The sequence below is a fragment of the Panthera leo genome, chromosome B3 (assembly GCF_018350215.1).
Source record: "Panthera leo isolate Ple1 chromosome B3, P.leo_Ple1_pat1.1, whole genome shotgun sequence".
NCBI classification, from domain to species: Eukaryota; Metazoa; Chordata; class Mammalia; order Carnivora; family Felidae; genus Panthera; species Panthera leo.
This window is the reverse complement of record NC_056684.1, coordinates 119,968,110-119,991,113: the sequence shown is the minus strand read 5'-3', so window position 1 is coordinate 119,991,113 and position 23,004 is coordinate 119,968,110. Positions and strand designations below refer to the sequence as shown.

The 23,004-nt window shown below is 40.3% G+C and overlaps 1 protein-coding gene across 14 annotated transcripts in view; it reads right to left on the bottom strand.

The window, feature by feature from the left end:
- The window catches only part of TTLL5 (tubulin tyrosine ligase like 5), a 284,938-nt gene that overhangs the window by 260,494 nt on the left and 1,440 nt on the right, over positions 1–23,004 (bottom strand). For 13 of the 14 annotated variants that reach the window (XR_006203962.1, XM_042943838.1, XM_042943847.1 and 10 more), the window contains exons 2-5: positions 22,645–22,814; positions 16,800–16,906; positions 5,185–5,267; positions 3,269–3,375 (exon numbers count right to left, since the gene is read on the bottom strand). Coding sequence is in view for 13 of the 14 variants with exons in the window: in XM_042943838.1 (XP_042799772.1) it covers positions 3,269–3,375; positions 5,185–5,267; positions 16,800–16,906; positions 22,645–22,718 (371 nt within the window). In the remaining variant the exon portion in view is untranslated. Of the gene's footprint in view, positions 1–3,268; positions 3,376–5,184; positions 5,268–16,799; positions 16,907–22,644; positions 22,815–23,004 lie in introns of those variants that run through there. The other variant, XM_042943850.1, reaches the window with a different exon arrangement.

Here is a 23,004-nt window from a genome sequence, read left to right as displayed (position 1 = left end):
TCTCCCCAGTGACGTTTATCATCAGTTAGAAACATTGATGAGAGGATAAGAAAAAGAATGCATTCTCCTACAGATGCCCAATCCTAGAGGTCTCCAAATCCTTTTGCTTGATACCCCCCATACAAATTTTAGGAAACTATATATCCTTTAGTCGGCATCTAAGATTTTTCATCAAAAAAAATCTGGTTACCAAGGTCGCTCAGCCCATCATCCCAAATGGGCCAACGAATGGTAAATCTTATTTTAAAACAAAATTCTAATGCTACCCTTTTAAGTATACTCAAGGGAATCAAAATAACATCAGGATTCAAAGGCCCCTGTACATTTAAAAAATAGTATCGAAGAAAAAGCTCTTTTTCTGTCAGTATCTTTTTCGCTTTTTAAAATATACTTTTTACTGTAGGTAATATATATACAGAGAAGCATACAAATCACAAATGCAGAGCGTGATGAGTTTTGGTCACCTGTGTGAGCACCACTGAGACTAAATACAGAACATTCCCAGCACCCCAGAATCCTCCTTCACACTCCCAACCCAGGCGTGATCCCTCAATCACTCTTGTTTTTACTTCTTCCGTGACGCTTCCCCCAAATAAGGGGTTAGCCTAATAGAACATACTTCATGCTTGCAACTCGTATATCATCATACCTTCTCTATAACAAAATATGCATATGAGTTAATATGCATTATTTTCAAATTTCATCTGATCATTAGGCTATAAACTGATTATCACGGCAACTACTGTAGTACACAATATATCAAAACACCATAAGTATTACGAATTTTTATTAAAATGTACAGTATACCAAGGTTAATGTCTCCATTTTGATAATTTTGCCACTGTTGTAATGGATATTAATGTTAGAAAAACTGAGTAAAGGATACAGAGTAACTATATTATTTTTGCAACTTTTCTAGAAGTCTAAAAGTATTTAAAATTAAAAGTTAAAAATTATATTAAGAAAGTTCACAATAATATTGGAAACATTAAAAAAAATCTTTTTAATGTTTATTTTTGACAGAGCAAGAGAGAGCGAGAGAATGAGTGGGGGGAGGGGCAGAGAGAGAGGGAAACCCAGAATCTAAAGCAGGATCCAGGCTCTGAGCTGTCAGCACAGAGCCCGACGTGGGGCTCGAAGTCACAGACTGAGAGATCATGACCTGAGCCGAAGTCAGACGCTTAACCAACTGAGCCACGCAGGTGCCCTGGAAACATTTTAAGTGCCTGAATGCCTCTTACACTTGAGTTCAGGTCTCTGGATTGAAACCATGCGAGACAGAGCAGCAGAAGCCACGAAGCATGGTGCATTTAGATGATGGGTTATCAGTGTGTTCGAACATACAAGAACACCACATTCAAGGAATACTCCAGAAAATACAGGTTCAAATTTATTAACGCTGACTGTTTGATTCTAAACTGAGACAGAATTCCTATACACCTACAGGAGTACTTCAAAAACCATTAAAATAAATAATATACTAGTAACATGAACTGGAACGCAGACTCCAGTGTAGGCTATTTCAAGGACTCTTTAAATGCCTACTTAAGATAGACCGTATCTGATTCACTTCAACCATCCAGTCACACATTTAGAATACCAAATCCACATCTTCTAGACATGAAGGAAGAAAAATAAGGCTTAAGTTACTTTTGCAAATGAAGCAGAGACATAAAACTGAAACTTGTCATGAACTCAAAATTCACATTTAAGCAAGATTATGAGGAAATTACTTGACTTGGGCCAGGTATTTACACACAGTGACGAGATATAAGAGAATTGAAAAATTAAGAAAGAAACTTCATTAGATAAAAATGAGAAAAGCATATGAAAATAAAACTTGTGAGCATAAGTAACTAGGACTTAAGTCCTAGAACTAAATAAAATAAAATAAAATAAGGGCGCCTGGGTGGCGCAGTCGGTTAAGCGTCCAACTTCAGCCAGGTCACGATCTCGCGGTCTGTGAGTTCGAGCCCCGCGTCAGGCTCTGGGCTGATGGCTCGGAGCCTGGAGCCTGTTTCCGATTCTGTGTCTCCCTCTCTTTCTGACCCTCCCCTGTTCATGCTCTGTCTCTCTCTGTCCCAAAAATAAATAAAAAATAAAATAAAATAAAATAAAATAAAATAAAATAAAATAAAATAAAATGTAACCACAGTCCAAATAAAAAAGTTGTACTGGATTTCCTTCTCTTCATGAGATGAGATTTGTTTCCCTCTTGTCTATAAGGTCATCTATCTGTCTCTCCGTGGTTGAGTATGACTGCCATAGTAAGGTAGGGTTTCAGCATCAATTTTATTCCTATTTTCTTCTTCACAGATGAAAACACTAGGGAACTCTGGTCACAAAAATAACAGCTAACACTTCTGTAGTGTTTACTATGTAACGAGCGAGCACTGTTCTAAATAGTTTAGATCTGGACACATTAAATCCTCACAACAGTCCTGTGAAGTGTGGATCATTAGCAACATCTTTTTACCAATGAGGAAAATGATGTTCAGAAAGGTCTTGTTACCAAGGTCGCTCAGCAGAACTGGTATCTGGGCCCAGGCACTTGGTTAGAAGAGCCTATGCTCCTGGTCACTAGGCAGTATTGCCTCTCTAGGCTGCCATTAAAAATGCAACTGGAAGGAGTTTTCTCTACCAGTGACACTCAATTCTTTCAACTTCCTAATTCTGTGTCAAAAATCGCAAGATGATCTACCATTACAAATTAAAATTAATGGCCTATCAGCTGACAACTTGACTATGTCAAGTTTTATGCTTTGAATTCTATTAAAAGCAAAGAAATTGAAATCACTATCACGGAAAAATAATTTGTCATTACCAGAATTCAATTCAACACCATTTTTTGGAGGGGGGAGGGGGATTTGTCTGGAACCCTGGAAATGTTTGCACCCAAGGACAATGCACCATGTTAACATTCTAAGAGGGCCATTGTCTTACAAAAGGGAAGAATAGTAACTGAAAAAGGAGGTGAGAGAGGGAGAACACTTCCACACAAGGGGCTCTCAAACTGCTCAATATTAGGAAAGAGAACCTATGGGATTTACAATCCAGAAACAGTCTCCTTTAGAACCATCCGTGTCTACACAGTCCTTGGAGAGGCTTCATATAATATATGCTTACAGAGATGAACACCTCGGTTTGATTTGCAGACTGCTGCCCCGTATCACAGACTTCTTTTTTTAAGGACATTAATTATCTCTCTTGGCCACATGCCCAGTGTCAAGTACCTTTAAATGGAGCAAAGTAGCTACAAGAGCATTACCTGGGAAAGTGATTAACCTTTTGTGCTTCAGAAAGGGTGCGAAGTAAGAAGGGCTTCAGGTGGGATCCTGTCCACATTAGGTTATAGTCAGTGCTGCTTGGGTGAACCTGAGGGCAGATAAAAAGATACAAAAACATCAGAGATAGCCTCTCTCCAAGGAGATGGCAAGAAAGGCCATAGAAATTTTTCATCTACAGAGCAGAGTGAGTGCCCAGTTAGTATTTAAACCTAGGAAAATAAAAGCTGAGTATGAAAAGCTGTAAAGGATGGGACAGGTGGGCAAATCCCAGATACAAAAAGTGGAATAAATGAATCCTTCTATAGAAGTCTGTGATGTCTCTTAACATTCTTACACATCAAAGCATGAGAAGAGGGCTCAAACCCACAACTCTCAGTCTCAGTGTCCTTGGGTCCTTACAGATGCTGGATATAAAGCACTGATCAGGACTAAAACCTTGTCATGGCAAACCAACTCAGGATATCATTCATTCACTCATAAGAATGATTTTGTCTATTCATTTGTCTGTTCAGTCAACAATTATGTACCCTGTGCCTATGATGTGAGAGGTACGAGTGAGGCCCCAGAGATAAAACACCAAGACAGGATATAGACTAGTATCAGAACTTTCACAAAATGTCTACCTCAGACCTCAACCTAAGATAAGGAGCTAGGAACCAGACTATTATCAATCTTCTCAAAATATCTACAGTGTAAATCAGTCCAGCATTTTTGCCTGTCCCTTTTAATATCAATATCCCAATTTTCCTAATTTTCTTTGGGAATGACATACCATTTGGTTTTAAAAGACTGCCAGTCGGGGCGCCTGGGTGGCTTAGTCGGTTAAGCGGCCGACTTCGGCTCGGGTCATGATCTCGCGGTCTGTGAGTTCGAGCCCCGCGTCGGGCTCTGTGCTGACAGCTCAGAGCCTGGAGCCTGTTTCAGATTCTGTGTCTCCCTCTCTCTGACCCTCCCCCATTCATGCTCTGTCTCTCTCTGTCTTAAAAATAATAAACGTTAAAAAAAAAAAAAAAAGACTGCCAGTCACCCCCTGACCCCCTGCAAGGAGCACTTCCATGGCCCAAGCTGGACTAGTCATACTATCTCCAGTCTTCAGTGGAGAAAGGCACAATGACAATGAATGGAGTTGAGTCACTTCTATGGCAGTGCCTCGAAAAGACAGTCCCTAAGATTCCTATTCCCAGATCCCTGGAGCTGTTCTAGTCTCTTTCCTTACAAAGGCCTGCCTTTTCACCTCTTCCTCTGATTCTGCTACGCATCCTGTGCATAACTTACCCACAAATCCTTTATTTATTTATTTTTTTAACGTTTATTTATTTTTGAGAGAGACAGAGACAGAGCACTAGCAGGGGAGGGGCAGAGACAGAGGGAGACACAGAATCCAAAGCAGGCTCCAGGCTCTAAGCTGTCAGCACAGAGCCCGACATGGGCTCAATCCCACAGACCATGAGATCATGACCTGAGCTGAAGTCAGACGTTTAACCGACCGAGCCACCCAGGGGGCCCTCTTTGGGTTGAAATTAGGCAGAATCTACTTCTGTTGCTTGCCATCAAAGAATCTTAATTCAGTATCAGACCATTCCCTATGGGCAGCTCTGTCTCTACCCCAAGCCTAATCATAGCAAGAAAAACGTTTGGAGTTTTTAGTTTAAAAAAAGAGAGAGAGAAGAAGGGAGGAAGGGGGGGCGGGGGGGAAGGAATCTTGTGAAAATGTTTTCCATGCATTTCAAGGAGAAACTGGTAAATCCACTCAGAAATTCAACATAAGCTCTGCATCATCACTAAGCATAGATTCCCAAGTACCCTCTAGAGCTGCCCTATTAACTGGTCGTCAGGTTGGATCTCTAGGATTTTCAGTTTTAGAGCAGATCAGGTGAGGTAGTAAAAATGAGCTTACTTCATGAAATCCATGGGCTGTCAGAATGCTGCGTACCAGGCGACTATCTGTTCGCACAATCTTGTAAGACAAATGATAACGTTCTAGAGAAAAACACAGAATCAAATTCAGTAACCAAAAAGTTAACTGTAGAGACAAAAATAAAACTGTGAGATTGTGGCTTGCTTAACTGTACTCGGTAACATTGTACTACTACCCTTACGCTATTATTATTTTTTTTTTATTTTTATTTTTTTAACGTTTATTTATTTTTGAGACAGAGAGAGATAGAGCATGAACGGGGGAGGGTCAGAGAGAGAGGGAGCCACAGAATCTGAAACAGGCTCCAGGCTCTGAGCTGTCCGCACAGAGCCCGACGCGGGGCTCGAACCCACGAACCGTGAGATTGTGACCTGAGCTGAAGTCGGGACGCTCAGCCGACTGAGCCACCCAGGCGCCCCCCTTATGCTATTATTAAGTAGGCTACTATTATTGTGGACCAAGGGTTCTTAACCTGACATTTGCTGCGGGTTATTAAAAATAGATGGAAGACAAAATGGCATCTTTGTTCTCACTACTAGTTGAAATTTAACATTATCTTCAATTACAAATGTAGGCACAAAACGGAATGTTAGCAATACCCGTGACCTTGCCACCTATAGGTACCAGGTGTTTTAATATTATTGTACAATTGTTACAGTTATCTGAAAATGTCATTTCTCACAATATATAAAAATTATGGCAGTTAACAAACCTCCTAGCAGACCATGTTATTTAATGCACTAATAAAAATGCATATATGTCACAAATTTACCTTTTATACAATATTTTGATAATTACATTTCAATACAATTGATTTTGTTTAGACTCCTATATATTTTCTATACACTTCAGAACCATTATGCTGAGAAGAGGCCCACAGGCTTCCTTACACTGCCATTGCACATTTGGTCCACTGCACAAAAAGGTTAAGAACCCCTGCTCTAGACAGTCCTCTGTGTGCAATAATGCTGATTACCAGTATATCTTAGACCAGAGGTTATAAACTGGCAATCCAGGGCCAAAACCAATCTGCAGACATTGTTTGTTAACTTCTCATTGTGCTTTAAAAACAAATTGAGCCTGGGTCTCTCCGTCGGTAGAGCATCAGACTTGTAATCTGAGGGTCCGGAGCTCATATCCCTGTTCAGGCGCCAGATGCACCCTGAGGCGCCTGGGGAGCTTAGTCAGTTAAGCGTCCGACTCCTGATTTCCGCTCAGGTCATAATCTCATGGTTCATGAGATTGAGCCCCACATCAGGCTCTGCACAGACAGGGCAGAGCCTGCTTGGGATTCTCTTTGCCTCTCTCTCTCTCTGCCCTGTCCCCACCCATGTGCGCACGCTCTTGCTCCCTCTCTCTCAAAATAAATAAACATTAAAAAAAAAAAAAAGACTTTCAAACACCTAAATTAAAAAATAAGAATAATAAATAAAAATAAATTGAATTATTGAGGCGCCTGGGTGGTTCAGTCGGTTAAGCGTCCAACTCTCAATTTCAGCTCAGGTGGTGATCTTACGGTCATGAGACTGAGCCAGGAGTCCTTGACACATTACGTGAACCGTCACAGAAGGTAACCAAGAATAAAGCAACAATGGAACAGAGCCCACCACGGGACTGGTTGCCTCTCTCGCGGTATCAGCGTGAGGACCCCACCTCAGGAGGCTCCGAGCCAGGCTTTCTGCAGGAGGCACAAAGGCCCAGTGAACTGCCAAGTAGATACTATGCTCCATGATGAGTGCAGAGCCTGCTTAAGATTCTCTCTCTCTCTCTCTCTCTCTCTCTCTCTCTCTCTCTCTCTAATCACTCTCTGTCCCTCTCCCCCCACCACAAAAAAAAAAAAAAAAAAAAAAGAAAAAAGAAAAGAACGAAAAACAAATTGAATTACTAACCTTCTGAAATTGGAGGAATTCATTTAAAAATCTCGAATTCTGGGCTCTCTTGAAAACCCTGGCAACCCTGGGCTCGCTCTCTCTACCAGGGTGAGTCCACTGAGGAAGGGTGAGTGCTCCCTTCAGGACAGGTTCACAGGGTCTAGTTCAGCACAGTCCCCTCATGGTCCCTTCACTCATTCACATTACCTGCCAGGCCCCATACGCATTCTGTGCTTTTGACCCCTAAGACTAAAGTCTGCAATCATGTGAGATTTCTACACATCTCCAAAGACTAAATTTTACTCCGGCCCACTAAATGCCATCTTTTTCTACGCACCACCACAAAGTGTTTGAAAAAATTAGCTAAGAATTCTACAGCACAATTAAAAAATTTTTTTTTATTTTTCTTTTTTAAAGTTTTTATTTATTTATTTTGAGAGAGAGAGAGAGAGAGAGAGAGCGAGCATGAGAGAGGAGGGGCAGAAAGAGAAGGAGAGAGAACGAACCACAAGCAGGCTCTACACCGTCAGTGCAGAGCCCAACGTGGGGCTCAATCTCACAAACCATGAGATCATGACCTGAGCCAAAGTCAAGAGTCAGACACTTAACTGACTGAGCCACCCACGTGCCTCTCCTAAATTATTTTTTTCTTAAGCAATCTCTATGCCCAAGGTGAGGCTCAAACTCACGACCCTGAAATGAAGAGTCACACGCTCCACCAACTGAGCCAGCCAGGCACCACATCTATAGAATCATTTTTCGAAAAAGACTGCACAGTGAACAATTTCTGAATGAGTGTAATACAGAAACTTATAGACAGACCTTAGAACCAAATTCAGCCTCTCCAGTCAAAGATAAGCCTATCTTTTTATGAATTTATGTGAAAATATCCATAAATCCCTGCTGCTACTTGCCCAGCCCTGGCAAGAACACCATGCAGAGCAGACGCAGGAAGACGGGAATGAAAAGACCAGACACTCCATACTTCTCATTCTTGTGGCAAACTTCTAAAGCCCAGTCACAGGATTTTCCCAATGATCAATCACTATTATGTTGTCTTTGCAATATGGTTATAAGAAAAACACTTCAGAGTCATGTCTTCACTCCAGCGCAGAGAATAATTTAAGAAACAGTACAGTGCACTGCTTAAGAGTTTGTCTTCTGATTCCAAGTTGGCGAGGGAAAGCACAAGATAGGCCTGGAATATCTTGTTATGCCCAAAGAGAGGAAAGTGCTCAAAAACTGACTGGGAACATGTCACAAGGATCTCAATGGATCCCAATGGATCCCAAGGATCTCAATGGCCAAATTTAAGACAATTTGAAAATAAAAATGAATTATGACAGAGATAGAGTATAATCCACTTATATTAAAAAAAAAAAAAAAAAAAAAGAACCCATGAGTCCACACTGGTAAGAAGGTATACTGGTTTTCCGTTGCTGCTCCTGTAATAAACTACCACCCACTTGATGGCTTTACCAGCACAAATTTGTTGTCTGATATTTCTTATGTCAGAAGTCTGACACAGATGTCATCAAGGCAAGAGGGGGGCTGCATTCCTTTCTACAGACTCTTTCTATAGGCTCATTTCTTTTCCTTCTCCAGCTTCTAGAGGCTTCCCCCATTCCATGGCTTTTGGTGCCCTTCCTCTATCTTCAAAGCCAGCAATGAAGGGTCTGGTCCTTCTCACGCAGCGTCAATCTGACTCCTCTTCTGCCTCCTTCTTCCACTTTAAAGGACCCTTGTGATGAAGGTCAGTTGATTAGCAACCTTAAATCCACCTAAAAGTTCAATTTTCTTTTGCTATGTCAGGTAATATTTTCATAGGTTCTGGGATTAGGGGGTGGACATCTTTGGGCGGGACCATTATTCTGCCTATCAGAGGAGGGAAAGTTCTTTACAGAAAATCCAGCTAATAAATGTAAAAGGAAAGAAACAGAATATTAGTATTTCACAAAAACTGTAAGAGGAAGAGGTTCAGACTAAAATCAGTGGAAACCAATGGGTGAGAGACTTGGGAAACAGGATATTCATGCATCTCAAAATATCATTCCAGAGAATGCTTGTAACAAAGCAAACAAAACAACAAAACAAAACTTCTAATGAAGTAATCTGGTGAACACTATTCTCAACCAAATGATGAGGGGCACCCTGGGTGGCTCAGTAGGTTAAGTGTCCGACTTCGGCTCAGGGCAGGAGCTCGCAGTTCGTGAGTTCCAGCCCCACACTGGGTCCTGTGCTGACAGCTCAGAGCCTAGAGCCTGCTTCAGATTCTGTGTTTCCCTCTCTCTCTGTCCCTCCCCCACTCACGCCCTCTCTCTCTCTCCCTCTCAAAGATAAATAAATATTTTTTAAAAAATGATGAAACTTGCCACCACCAACAAGGCAATACAATTATATCACATGCTTCCTAACGTAATACACTGAGGAAGATACACTATGTGATAGTCCTACAAAACTTTAAACCTGAATCTAAACATGGAGAAACAATCAGACAATCCCAAACGTAAGGACATCTGCAAAGCAACTAGTCTGGAATCTCTAAAACTGTCAATGCCATGAAAGACAAAAAAAAAAAAAAAAAAAAAAAAAAAAGCCCGGGAGGTTAAAGGAGAAATATGAAAAGTAAATACAATCTTTGACTTCATCCTAGACTTTAGAAAAAAAAAGTAGTATAAAGGTCTAAATTGGGGCGCCTGGGTGGCTCAGTCGGTTAAGCGTCTGACTTCGGCTCAGGTCGTGATCTCACGGTCCGTGAGTTCGAGCCCCGCGTCGGGCTCTGTGCTGACAGCTCAGAGCCTGGAGCCTGTTTCAGATTCTGTTGTCTCCCTCTCTCTCTGACCCTCCCCCGTTCATACTCTGTCTCTCTCTGTCTCAAAAATAAATAAACATTAAAAAAAAAATTAAAAATAAATAAATAAATAAATAAATAAAGGTCTAAATGGGAACAACTAGGGAAATGTGCATTAGCACTGTATATTAGATAAAAGTACTTTACCAGTGACAGATTTCCTGAATGTCACCTCAGTACTGTGGTTATACCGAGGACGCCCTGCCCTTAGGGATACATTGCTAAACAAGATATTATGGCATAAAGTACTTGAACCAATTCTCAAATGGTACAGGGAGACAAAATGTTAATAGTTGGTGAGCACGGGGAAACACTATACATGCATTCAATGTACTGTTCTTACAGCTGGTTGAGAGGTTTCTAATTTTTCTAGGTTGAATGTTTAGAAAGTGAAAGAAAATCTGGTCTCTTCATTATAACTGTGATCCCCAACATCTCCATTTCTGCGCATGCAAAAGCCAAAGGATCATCAACGCCAGAGACCGGAAGCGCACCTGATGCCGCACCGGTTCGGCACTGCGGGCCTCACGGTGCCAGACCACGGGGAGGGCAGTCAGGAAGGTGTGCGGAAAAACGGAGAATGACCACCTGGGCACTGGGGAAGGAGGAGGAGCAATAAGAGAAAGAGTCTGTCTCTGCAGTGTAACTGCCAAGGGTTCAAATCCTGGCTTTACCACTTCCTGCCTGCAATCATGAACAAATGATTTCTCCATGGTCAGTTTCCCCACTTGTAAAATGGGGTCGGTAATAAAGGTACTTACCTCACGGGGTAGTTCAGTTAACACACACAAAGCTTTTATAACACTCGTTGCTACACAGCAGCATAAATTTTTACCAAGTAAAAATTTTTATAGAGTAAAAAAGTAAATATGTAGCAAAGTAGCTATTAACACATAGTATTACATAATAAATTATGCATTTTATGCAGCAAATTTAAAAATAAAAATGCGGGGCGCCTGGGTGGCTCATTCGGTTGAACATCCGGCTTCGGCTCAAGTCATGATCTCACAGCTCGTGAGTTCGAGCCCGGCGTCAGGCTTTGTGCTGACAGCTCGGAGCCTGGAGCCTGCTTCAGATTCTGTGTCTCCCTCTCTCTCTCTGCCCCAACCCACTCACATTCTGTCTCTGTCTCTCTCAAAAATAAACAAACATCAAAAAAAAAATTTTTTTTTAATTAAAATGCTATTTATACTCTTTCTCCCACTTTTCCTAACACGGAAGAAAAATGCCATTATCACTACACTCAGTGACCGCTCACAGTATGTAAGTAGTAAGCAGTGACCAACTTCCTCTAATCTATACCAGCTAACTATAAGCCAACTCCAATACTTTGCACATGCTCCGAAAGGGGAGTGCAAGAAAGATAGGGTGCAAGTGTGACTGCCGGGGATTTTAACTCACATTCATGTTCTGTGTCCAATGATGCTGATTACCAGTGTATTTTAGACCAGAGGTTATATTTTGGTGACCCAAGGGCCAAACCCATCCAGCCTGCAGACATGGTTCGTTCATTCTTTGTGGTGTTTTAAACATAAAACTGAATTAGTCACTAACCTTTTAAAACAGAAAGAATTCATATAAAAATCTAGATTTCTGGGCTTCGTTTGAAAAACCTGGCAACCCAGGGCTCTGCTCCCATGGCAAAAGTCAAACGGAGGCTTGCAACTATAAACTGAGCCAGCCCCCAACTGTCCAAGAAACAACTCCCTTATCCATATTTCCTTTCACATAAAAAGAAGCAGGGCGTGATATGATCCTACTAGCGAACTGCCTAACATCTGATATCTGAGCCTCTAAGCATGCACCATAAGACCGTGGAATTTTCCTCTTCTCCAACCACTCACGTGTGTATCAGGGGCAACCCACAGTGCCAGGCCTCCTGGCAAATTCCAGGACTGACAGACAGCAGCGCAGCAAACTAAAACAAGGAACCAATAATCTAACTGTCAGTACAGAAGCACCCAGGGAGTGAGGACATGCCCTAAGAAGTTTGGTCAAAAATAGCCTGGGAAACTAGAAGGAAGATAAAACTGACGTTCTTTACTTCTAGAATTGAAGAGTAATCCTCTCAATGGCAACACAGTGTAGCTTTGCCTTACTGTCACAAAATGAGCTCTACACTTGTACTGTTGAACATGGTATAGCCGCTAGCCACGTATGACTACTGGGCACGTGAAATATAACTAGTGTGACCTTTTGAAACTGAATTTTCAACGTTATTTAACTTTATTAATCTAAATTGGAAAACTGATATCTGATTCAATTACTGGAAAACGTGTTTGGAACTTGAACATATGAATTTACTTTTTCAATTATAATATGTGTAAAATCTAACCACAGACTAAATATTTGTGATGAAATATATTTTGCACCACACTGAGATGCACTCTAAGTGTAAAATACATACTACGTGTCAAATATCTTTTTCTTTTTTTTAATGTTTATTTATTTTTGAGAGAGAGAGAGAGATACAAAGGACAAGCTGGGGAGGGGCAAAAAGCGAGGGAGACACAGAATCCAAACCAGGCTCCAAGCTCCAAACTGTCAGCACAGAGCCCGACATGGGGCTCAAACTCACAGACTGCGAGATCATGACCTGAGCCAAAGTCGGATGCTTAACTGACTGAGTCACCCAGGTGTCCCATACATGTCAAATATCTTAATGATTTTTCTATATTGAGTAAATGTGGAAATGACAATTTGTATTAAATAAAATATATATATTTTAAAGTTTATTTTGAGAGAGAGCACACTTGCACATGAGCAGAGGAGGGGCAGAGAGGGAGGGAGAGAGAATCCTAAGCAGGTTCCATGCTGTCAGTGCAGAGCCCAACGTGGGGCTTGATCTCACGAACCATGAGATCATGACCTGAGCAAAACACTTAGCCAACTGAGCCACCCAGATGCCCCAAAATAAAATATATTATTAAAACTAATTTCACCTATTTCTATTTTTTTTTAATAAGGCCACTGGAAAACTTACATATCTAGCTTGCATCATATTTCTATTGGACAGTGCTAGTCTACACAAATGCAAACTGACATTTTGCAAACTGAGGAACCTGACAAATTCAGAGACAAATTATAAAACGATGCTGGGGCACCTGGGCGGCTCAGTCAATTAAGCGTCTGACTTCGGTTCAGGTCACGATCTTGTGATTTGTGAGTTCGAGCCTCGTGTTGGGCTCTATGCTGACAGCTTGGAGCCTGATGCCTGCTTGGGATTCTGTGTCTTCCTATCTCTCTGCTCCTCCCCCCATCATGCTCTGTTTCTCTCAAAAATAAAATAAAATAAATTAATTAGTTAAATTTAAAAAAAAATGATGCTTCCTTCGGAATGGATTACCTTAAACTGCAAATATCTCTATTGTCTCTAAAATGCAATCCATTCACATGTTCAAAGTATATACAATTTTGAAAAAAAATGGATATAGTAAGGAAAAAATATATTTCTGGAATACAGCAATATTGTACAAAAAGTATTAACAATAAATACAATGAAACATTTAACAGATAACAGAAAAAAATAAGACTGGCATCTAACACTTTAAGATCAACAGAAGATAACTAATCCCCCAGAAACTTCTCAAGGGGATTTAAACACAGGATTATGATCTGAGCAGATCTATGTCAGCTATTTAAGAAAGAAAAAAAAAAAAAGGACCCAGAGAATTTAACAATTCAGAAATCTGAGGCAGCAACTAGAAAACTCATTCAAATTGTTCTTTTCATAAAGGACTGTGCAAAAAATCATGATATCTCAAAGAATTGGGAAGATACAGAAAATTCGAAAACAAAGTTTGAGAAAAAAGTTCAGTGGCCTTTTCTTTAATCACAAGTATGTGGAAAGGGAGAAAAAAGACATATACGTTCTAAAAACGCAGGGACTGGTTGAATAATGGAATGACAACACTGATGGATACTAATTCCCAGTAAACCCTGGATACTCTAAAAAAGGAAGGGTCTGCCTATTGCCATGGCATACAGAGATGCATGTATGTGACAAGCAGACCAAAAGAAGTATGTTTGGGGGAGATTATTTACTTCTGTTGTTTGTACCCGCCTTTGATGTTTTAATTCCAATCATGATGACAGGGAGTTTCTTTGAAAATGTTAGCAAATCTTTAGTTCTTCCAAATTCAGAGAACATGAATGAACCATATCCCTTTAAGTGGTAACCTAGCAACTTGCTGAAGGGATTAGAACAAGACCCTTGGGGAGGGAGGAGGATTCAAATCCCAGAAGCAGGTGTTCACTGTCCTCTGAACTCCTAGCTTATTATGGTGCAAGGACAGACCTTAAAGTCATTTCAAACTAGAACAGATCCTGTTCAACAAGTGAAATTAAGTAGCACAAGTTTTGAGTGCCTACTATGTGCCAAATATTAAATGATCTCATCAATTCTTACAATGCCTGCAAGGTAGCTATGATCTCCACTTCACTAATAATAAAACAGGTCAAGAGAGTTTAAGTGATTTGCCCCAGATTCACAGCTAGTAAATACCAAAGCTGGGATTTGAACCAGTAACTACGAACCCATGTACAGACTCTTTCCACTATATCACACAACAGTTCTGATCCATGGTACTGTAACCTCTAAAGACAAACTACAGGCTAACCCAGGAGTCAGAGCACTACTGAAAATCAAAGAAGAGTGGAGAATAGAAAAACAATAGAGAAAGTAAGCAAAATTAAAAGTTGGCTCTTTAAAATGATCAAAATTGACAAACCTCTAGCTAGCTTGAAAAAAGAGATTCAAATTACTAAAAGCAGAAATGAAATGGGGACATTACTATTGACCTTACAGAAATAAAAAGGATTATAGAATACTATGAAATAAATAAATAAATAAATACATACTATGAATATTCATATGCCAACAAATAAGATAAACTAAATGGACAAAAACTAAAAACACATGAACTACCAAAACTGACTCAATACAAAATACAAAATATGAATACATACATAACAAGTAGAGGTTGAATCAGGAATAACCCTCCCAATAAAGAAAAGCCCAGACTAGATGGATTCTCTCTCTCCCTCTTTCTCTCTCTCAAAATAAATAAATAAAAATGGGGCACCTGGGTAGCTCAGTCAGTTAAGCCTCTGACTCTTGCTTTCGGCTCGGGTCATGATCTCGCAGTTAGTAGGTTCGAGTCCTGTGTCAGGCTTCGTGCTGACAGTGCAGAGCTTGCTTGGGATTCTCTCTCCCCCTCTCTCTCTTCCCCTCCCTCACCCGCTCTCTGTCTGTCTCTCTCTCAAAATAAATGAATAAACTTAGAAAGAAAGAAAGAAAGAAAGAAAGAAAGAAAGAAAGAAAGAAAGAAAAGAAAGAAAGAAAGAAAGAAAGAAAAGTCATCCAGGTTGGAAAGACGAAGTGAAATTAGCATGGTATGTTACATTGATTGACTTTTGTATGTTGAACCATCCTTGTATTCCTGAGAGAAATCCCACTTGGTCACGGTATAGTCCTTTTAATATGCTGCTTGATTTGCTTTGCTGGTATTCTGTTGAGGATATTTGCATGTGTATTCATAAGGGATTTTGACTGTAGTTTTGTTTTCTTGTGATGTCTTATTCTGGATTTGGTATCAGAGTAATGCTGGCCTCATATAATGAGTTCCTTCCTCTTCCTTGGAAGAGTTTGAGAAGGATTGGTGGTGTTGATTCTTTAAATGTTTGATAGAATTCACTAGCGAATCCATCTAGCAGAAGAATTTGGGAATTGTGTATCTGATAAGGGTCTAGTATCTAGAATGTTTAAGAACTCATAACTCAACAACAAAAAGTCGAGCAACCCAAATCAAAAATAGGCAAAGGCTTTGAATAGACGTTTCTCTAAAGAAGATATACAAATGGCCAAGAAGCACATGAAAAGATGCTCAATGTCATTAGTCATTAGGGATATAAAAATCAAAACCGCAGTAAGATACCACTTCACCCCCACTAATACAGCTATCATCTAAAAAACAGAAAACAACAATTGTCAGTGAGGATGTGGAGAAAATGGAACCCTCCTACATCACTGATGCAGAACTGTGTAGACACTATGGAATCTCCTTTGGCAGTTCTTTAAGAAGTGAAACATAGAATTACCCTAAGATCAAGCATTCCATTCCTAGCTATAGACCCAGAAGAATTGAAAACAGGTGTCCAAACAAAAACTCATACATGAATCTTCAGAGCAGCACTGTTCACAAGAGCCAAAAGGTGGAAACAACCACCAACTGATCCATCAACTGATGAATGGATAAACAAAATATGGCATTTCATGAAAAGGAATGAGGTACGGATACATGCTTCAACATGGATGAACCTTAAAAAGCTAAGTGAAAAAAGCCAGACACAGAAGACTACATCCTGTCTGAGCGGATTTGTACGAAATGTCCGGAACAGGCAAATCGCTAGAGACAGAAAGCAGATGAGCAGTTACTAGTTGCTGGGGTAAGGGGTAATAGGGAGTGACTGCTTAATGGATACAGGGTTTACTTTAGGATGATGAAAAACGTTCTGGAACTAGATCGTGGTGAGGGTTGTACAATAGTGTGAGTGTACTAAACGCCACTGAATTGTACACTCTGAAATGGTTAGAAGGGTACATTTTGTTTTGTATATTTTACCACAAAGAATAACAATAACGCACATACGCATAATTCTGAAGACAAAGTTCAAAGAAGAAAAGCAACTTAAAATGCAGAAAATTTAAGAAATTACAAATAATCCTTTCGAGCATGAAAAAAAAAAAAAACTGCTACATTTTTCTTGTGACCAAGGCCCTTTTCCTACTTACATGTGATATCAACTTCTGCAAGACAAGGGTACAGGGGCCATGCCCAGCCCTGCCCTCTGTGGGGGGACGTCATACCTACCGCCAATTACTCGAATATTGTTGTCCTTTGTCAGAATAGCCTCAGCATGGAATACCAAAACTGGAATTCTCCTGCAGCCTCCGGTCCACATGATACACGGATGATCCCTACAGCCGTAACAAAAGGTTTTCATTAACTGACAGCTCCAAGTCTGAATTAACCACTGACGCAGATCGCTGTGGTTTGCTGCTTAGCAACTTTCCCTCTGCCTGGAACAAGAACCCCAAATGCCCTATGGGAAACCATTCATCTCCCATTCTTAGCCATGTGTTCTATTTACGACTAACTCCCTCCCTGCTCCAGGGACGGGCTTTGATTGGCCTCAGCCATTCAGGGCCTTCACCCCTCAGTTCTAGTTACTGGATCGGGGATGAGCACATAAACCCACTGGAGCCGGTGAGTGTCAGAAGATATGTTGTGAGACCCTCTAGAAGAAAGCTGCTTCCTTTCTCTTCTACAGCAGCTGCAGGAGAGATGGCTTCTTCCCCTTGACGGTGTAAGAGAATGAGGTCTCCAAGTACAACTGTCATTTTGTGTCCTTGAGAGAAGAGCCTGGAGCTGTCAGTAAAGGAGGAAGTCAGTGAAAACCTCATTTGAGGAATGAGAGACGCGAAATCCTGAGAAGCAAACGGGGAGCTGCAGAATCAAGTCTTTCCCGAATATGGGTTAATAAATTCCCTTTATGGGGGAGAGCGGGAAAAAAAATTTTTTAATAAAAAAATAAATTCCCTTTTTTAAGACAATTTATGTTTTAATCCCCAGCATACATAAAGAATCCTAACTAATATACAGCATTCACAATAATTTATATACCCTTTTATACTCTACAGTCCCTTTTTAAGCCAATTTGATGACGCATCCTAAGATTCTGAGCCAGGAACCCAAAATTAATACAAGCGCTCCAATTAAAATCACGTATTTTAAAGCAAGCCTATACAAAATGGAGTAATATTTCTCTCCAGAAAAGGATCTCTGACTTTACTCTCTTCCTCTATCCTCAGGAAATCTCTGTTTAATCAATCTCAGACAGATGTACATTTACTCAAAGATTAGGAAAATCTTCAACCTCCTTTGTGCAAGGAGTTAGGAGGGAAAGAAATGACCGAGTCCCTACTATGTGCCAGGAATAAGAGCTTTCATATGCTATCTCACTTAATCCTCTTACCCACACTAGGAACTGGGGGGGAAAAAAGGGTGTCTCAGAGAGGGTAAGTGATTTGCTGAAGGCCACACAGCTGGTTAAGTAAGAGAAGACGTACCTGAACTCAAGTGTCTGCCTGGGCTCTTTCCCTGTTTCCATCTCCCTAATCACATTTCAGTGATGTTTCGTATATGGAACAACTTAAACCTAACAGTTTGGGAACCTAAACTAATCAATTCCTTAAACAGAATAAGATCCATTTAGCCAAAATTTGGGCCGCTCTCAAAAACTTACATGACCACACCTCTTTAAGAAAGGTCACACTACAGATCTCAGAGCCAAGTCAGACCCTCCCAACCCACGTTTAAAAAGATGCCCATTTTGAATGCACAGGCTGCCAGGCAGACTTGAGACTTTGGATGAGCTGCCAAAGTGTTTTAGCAAAAAAGCAAAGAACACCGTACCTAGTTCATTTCCTGTTTTCTAGAAATGGAATGTGGATGCTTACTGCTCCTACTTTTTGACTTGGGTGCAGTGCCCATTTGTAAGAAAAGGTATTTATCAGGGGCACTTTTTAGCAAGAAGGATTTTTTTGTGGTTTGCTTGCTTTTTAATCTTAAACACCTGTAAAAGGTGGGCACGGGGCCAGATGATTCCTAGGATCTCTTCCAACTGTAATTTTTCTACTATATTTCTAAGTCGGAGGAGAGAGAAAAACTAGGCAGCCTAAACAGCAAAGTCTTGGACAGAAACTCTGGAAATGATGCAAAGTTCCTTGTGAATCTAGCACTAGCTACAAACTGGCACCACTCTGCCTTCCCGCTTACAAACAATGGATCACTGCTCCAAGTTAAAACGCGTGACAAGAGTCAGGAACTCAAGAAACACATACAAGGCTAAGAACAGCCAACGCCCTAACTATGCTGTTTGTGGAAAACCAAATCCCTGATGGAGAAATCCTTCCACTCACAACCTATGAAAAGAGAAAAGAGGTGGCAGACACGTAATGAATTCAGCAGGTCAACTAAAACACACTTAAGGCAGACGCTATGTCGTCTTTAAAAGCATGCTCCCGCCAGGTGGTGCTAAAGGCAAAAGATTCAAAACGGTTAGGAAACTGAAAATCGGGACTTTAAATTTTCATTCACACCAGAAAAAGGTATACATTAAGAAAATACGCTCTTAGAGACATGAACGAACACAAGACTTGGATGATTACCGAAGCAGAAGGTTTGAAGGTTCACTTTACTGAAAGCTTAACAACGTCTTGGTTCTTAAAAAACAATTTCATGAGGCATATATATTATTTACTCCTGGGATCTAGCCTACATAATTCAAAGCTTCTATGCCTTATTCATACCAGTGCCCCTGCTGGAAATGCCTTCGTCATTTCTGTTCATTTAGCCCTACCCTTAAGGCCCAGTTCATCTCACCATCTCCATAAAGCCTTTCCCACCTCCTCCAGCCCCACAATGACGCCTTCTTTCTCGGAATTCCTATAGTACTCACTGTATAATCATCTGTCGATGATCTTTTTTTCCCCACGTGTATGTTGACGAACTGATATAAAGCTGGCTTTTATGATAGGAATTAAAATTATTTTTTTAGTGCCTTAAGAAACCTTGTATCTAATCCTTCCACATCTACAGTTAAATCTAGCAAAATACAGAAAAATAGCCCCTTTAAATTCACTATTTGAAATAATGCAAAACAAGGACTGCCTGGACAGTTTCTAGCCCTGAGGTCCAGGACTGCCAGGCATGAACTCTTTAACACAGCCTTGGGATCTGAGCACATCGACGAGATGGCCATGGAGATACATCTTTGGATTAAATCAACGCCCTTAGATGATTTATGGCCTTATAACTTCCAAAACTTTAAAAATGAAAGCGTATCACTCCAAGTGTGAACAAGACTGGCTTAAGATTCCTAAAGTATAAAATGTCTGATAGTTAGACATGAGCTGCTGGAACATTAACAGTCAAAAGTCAACAGGAGTTTGAAAGGAAGAAGAGCAAAAAACCCATGAAATTGGATTGGGATGGGGAATGACACCTGTATTTTCACTACCTTCTACTAGAAACTTAACCTTTCTCAACTATGAAGGTGGGCAACCTAGCCCAGTGGTACGAGCATCATCTGTGTCTTTGAGTCTGTCTGAAATTAGAGATTTTTTCTACCATATCGCACAGGGGTTGCAGATACCTAAAAATATCATTTACATTTATCACTTAAAGTAGTTATTAACCTTGCCACGAGATCACCTGTGGTCAGTCTTCCTCATCCGACATGAAGCTGGACAACAATTTGGTAGGTCCCACAAAGCAATCAGTCAGCTGCCAAATGGTGACACATCACAGTGGTGGTCCAGACAAACAAGATGCTTCCCAATATTCCCCACTTATAAATGCTAACAAAGACTACCCGACAGAGTGATGAGCTCGTGCAAACTGGGCAAAAACGGTCTTCACACTGCGGTCTTTGGAAAATGGAATTTAACTTACCCACGTTTCAGATGAATAATCTTTAATGCATCGGTGAAAAAGCACATATCACTACACTGTGTCACAAGTTTGGGTTTTTTAATCTTAATAACTGCCTTCAATGTAATTGGTAGTATTTTTAATGATATATATTTTAAGCACCTAAAAATATTATTCTGATAAGGGATACATGGCATAGAAAAAAGTTAAGAACCCCTGATCCAAGGTGATCTAAAGCATAAAGTCTCCATTTATTCCTTCATTCAGTCACTCAGTCAACAAGTATTTACTGAGTACCTACTATAATATTAGGTTGAACCATCTGAAACTGTCAATATTTTACTGTTTTTGATCTGTCAAAACAGCAATTTCATAGAGTTCAATCTAATACTCATCAGGCCCAACCCTTAAGCCCACTAATAAAAGAAACAGTCATGAAGTAAAAGAATGATCTTGAGGGGTGCCTGGGTGGCTCAGTCGGTTGAGCGTCCGACTTCGGCTCAGGTCATGATCTCACGGTTTGTGGGTTCGAGCCCCGTATCCAGCTCTGTGCTGAGAGCTCAGAGCCTGGAGCCTGTTTTGGATTCTGTGTCTCCCTCTCTGCCCCTCCCCCACTCGCACTCTGTCTCATTCTGTCTCTCAAAAATAAATAAATGTAAAAACAAAATTTTTTTATATAATCTTGAAATCAGAAAGACTGATGCTTGCAGCAAAAGTTAAATTTTGTGAAACAGGTAAGCAACAGCACACAGAAGCAAAAAGTCACAAGAAGCTAAAGTGACTAGAGGGAATTATCCATTTAATTATCCTGAATAAAACTGACCCAAATATAATGTTAAATCTCTATTTTTTCTATGACCTAACAGTGATGAGAAGCCTCTCTCCAAAGCTCTATGAATGTTTCAGTAATTTTTTGTAGTCATATTAAATAATGTAACCTTCTACTTTATAGTAAGAAATCGACTTTAAATTCAATATTAAAGCCAGTACAAATAATGCCTTAACATTTGTATGGCACTTCATCATTTATAAAGTAGTTTCCTACATATCATTCTATTCGGTTCTAATCATACCTCTACAAAATAGCCGGGGAGATATTATCCCCACTTTCCAGGTTACATAGCATACAAGTACCCAAGGAGACTCACAGAGAATCTTTAAAAATGAATCTTAACTTTGAGTCGCACTCTCTCTTTGTCCTCTGTGCCAAATAATAATGTTAAAGGAGGCAAAACAGCAAAGTGCCTCAAAATCCTGGAAAACTAGGTCTGAATCTCAATCCATCACTTACTCCCCCTGAATCCCTGAAAAAGTTCTTTGATATTTGCATGGCTGAGCTTCATCAAGTGGGAATAATAACATGTTCGGATTAAATGAGATACATCAGTTAAAGCCCTTACCGTCATCTATGCTAAATGATAAGCTGCACTTATCACCGTCGTTCATTATTATTATTATGAGAATCCAGCAGTCAAAAACTTGACTCTTACCCAAAAGAACTCAGGAAAGCAGTGTGGTTCAATGGACACAGCACAGGTTACAGAATTCTAATGTACTGCCCCACAGTTACTCTGGTAAGTTACTTGACCTCTCTATATACTACCATTCTATGGTTGTAAAAGCTTTTGAGAAAATAATAGAACCTATCTCACAGAGTTTGGAGGCCTACTTTGCTTTAATGTCTACAAATATCAAAATCTCCTATGTTACAAGCTCCAATCAAGAGTATACAAAGAGCAACATCTAGAGCCAATGTTCACTCCTGAGCCCAGAAACAAAGCCTTATCTCATTTCAGATAGCTAAGGGTAACCAACTAATAAAATCTTGAATTAGATTATGGTTAGAATAAGAGACTCTTAAATACAAAGGACAAACTGAGGGTTGATGGGGGGGTGGGGGGGAGAGAGGGGAAAATGGGTGATGGGCATTGAGGAGGGCACTTGTTGGGATGAGCACCGGGTGTTGTATGTAAGCGATGAACCATGAGAATCTACACCCAAAACCAAGAGCACACTGTCTCCTGTATGTTAGCCAATTTGACAATAAGTTATTAAAAAAAAAAAAAAAAAAAAAAAAAAAGGAAAAAAAAATCATGGTCAGAAACTAAAACCAGAGTCAGGCTATACCGAAAGAAGGACTAGGTAAAAGAAGGTATAAGTAAAAGAGAATTATTTTCCACCCTAAAGGCAAAGGGTCAAAAGCAAGCTTGCTCTTACTTACTCTTGGCTTACCACCTCCTCATCCTCTGAGGATGATGCTGTCTCCTCCAGGTCCCGGGCCATCACGACTGGCATTTCCTTTAGGGTTTGTCATGCAGTCAGCAGACGGGGGGCCTCAGAGACCTTTACTTGCAGATTCACTGGATCAAACAATTTAGGTGGCAGTGATTCCTGCAAGAAAGCCAAATGATTCGAAACACAACAGGGTTGTCTATTTGTTTGTTATTGCTATTAATCTTCCAAGTCTAAAAAAACGAATATTTACCTAAATGGTGCCCAATCTCTGGAAGCTTACCTTCTCTCACAGTGCCCCACTAATGCCACAAAAATCAAAATTTTTTTGCAAACATACTGTCTGTCC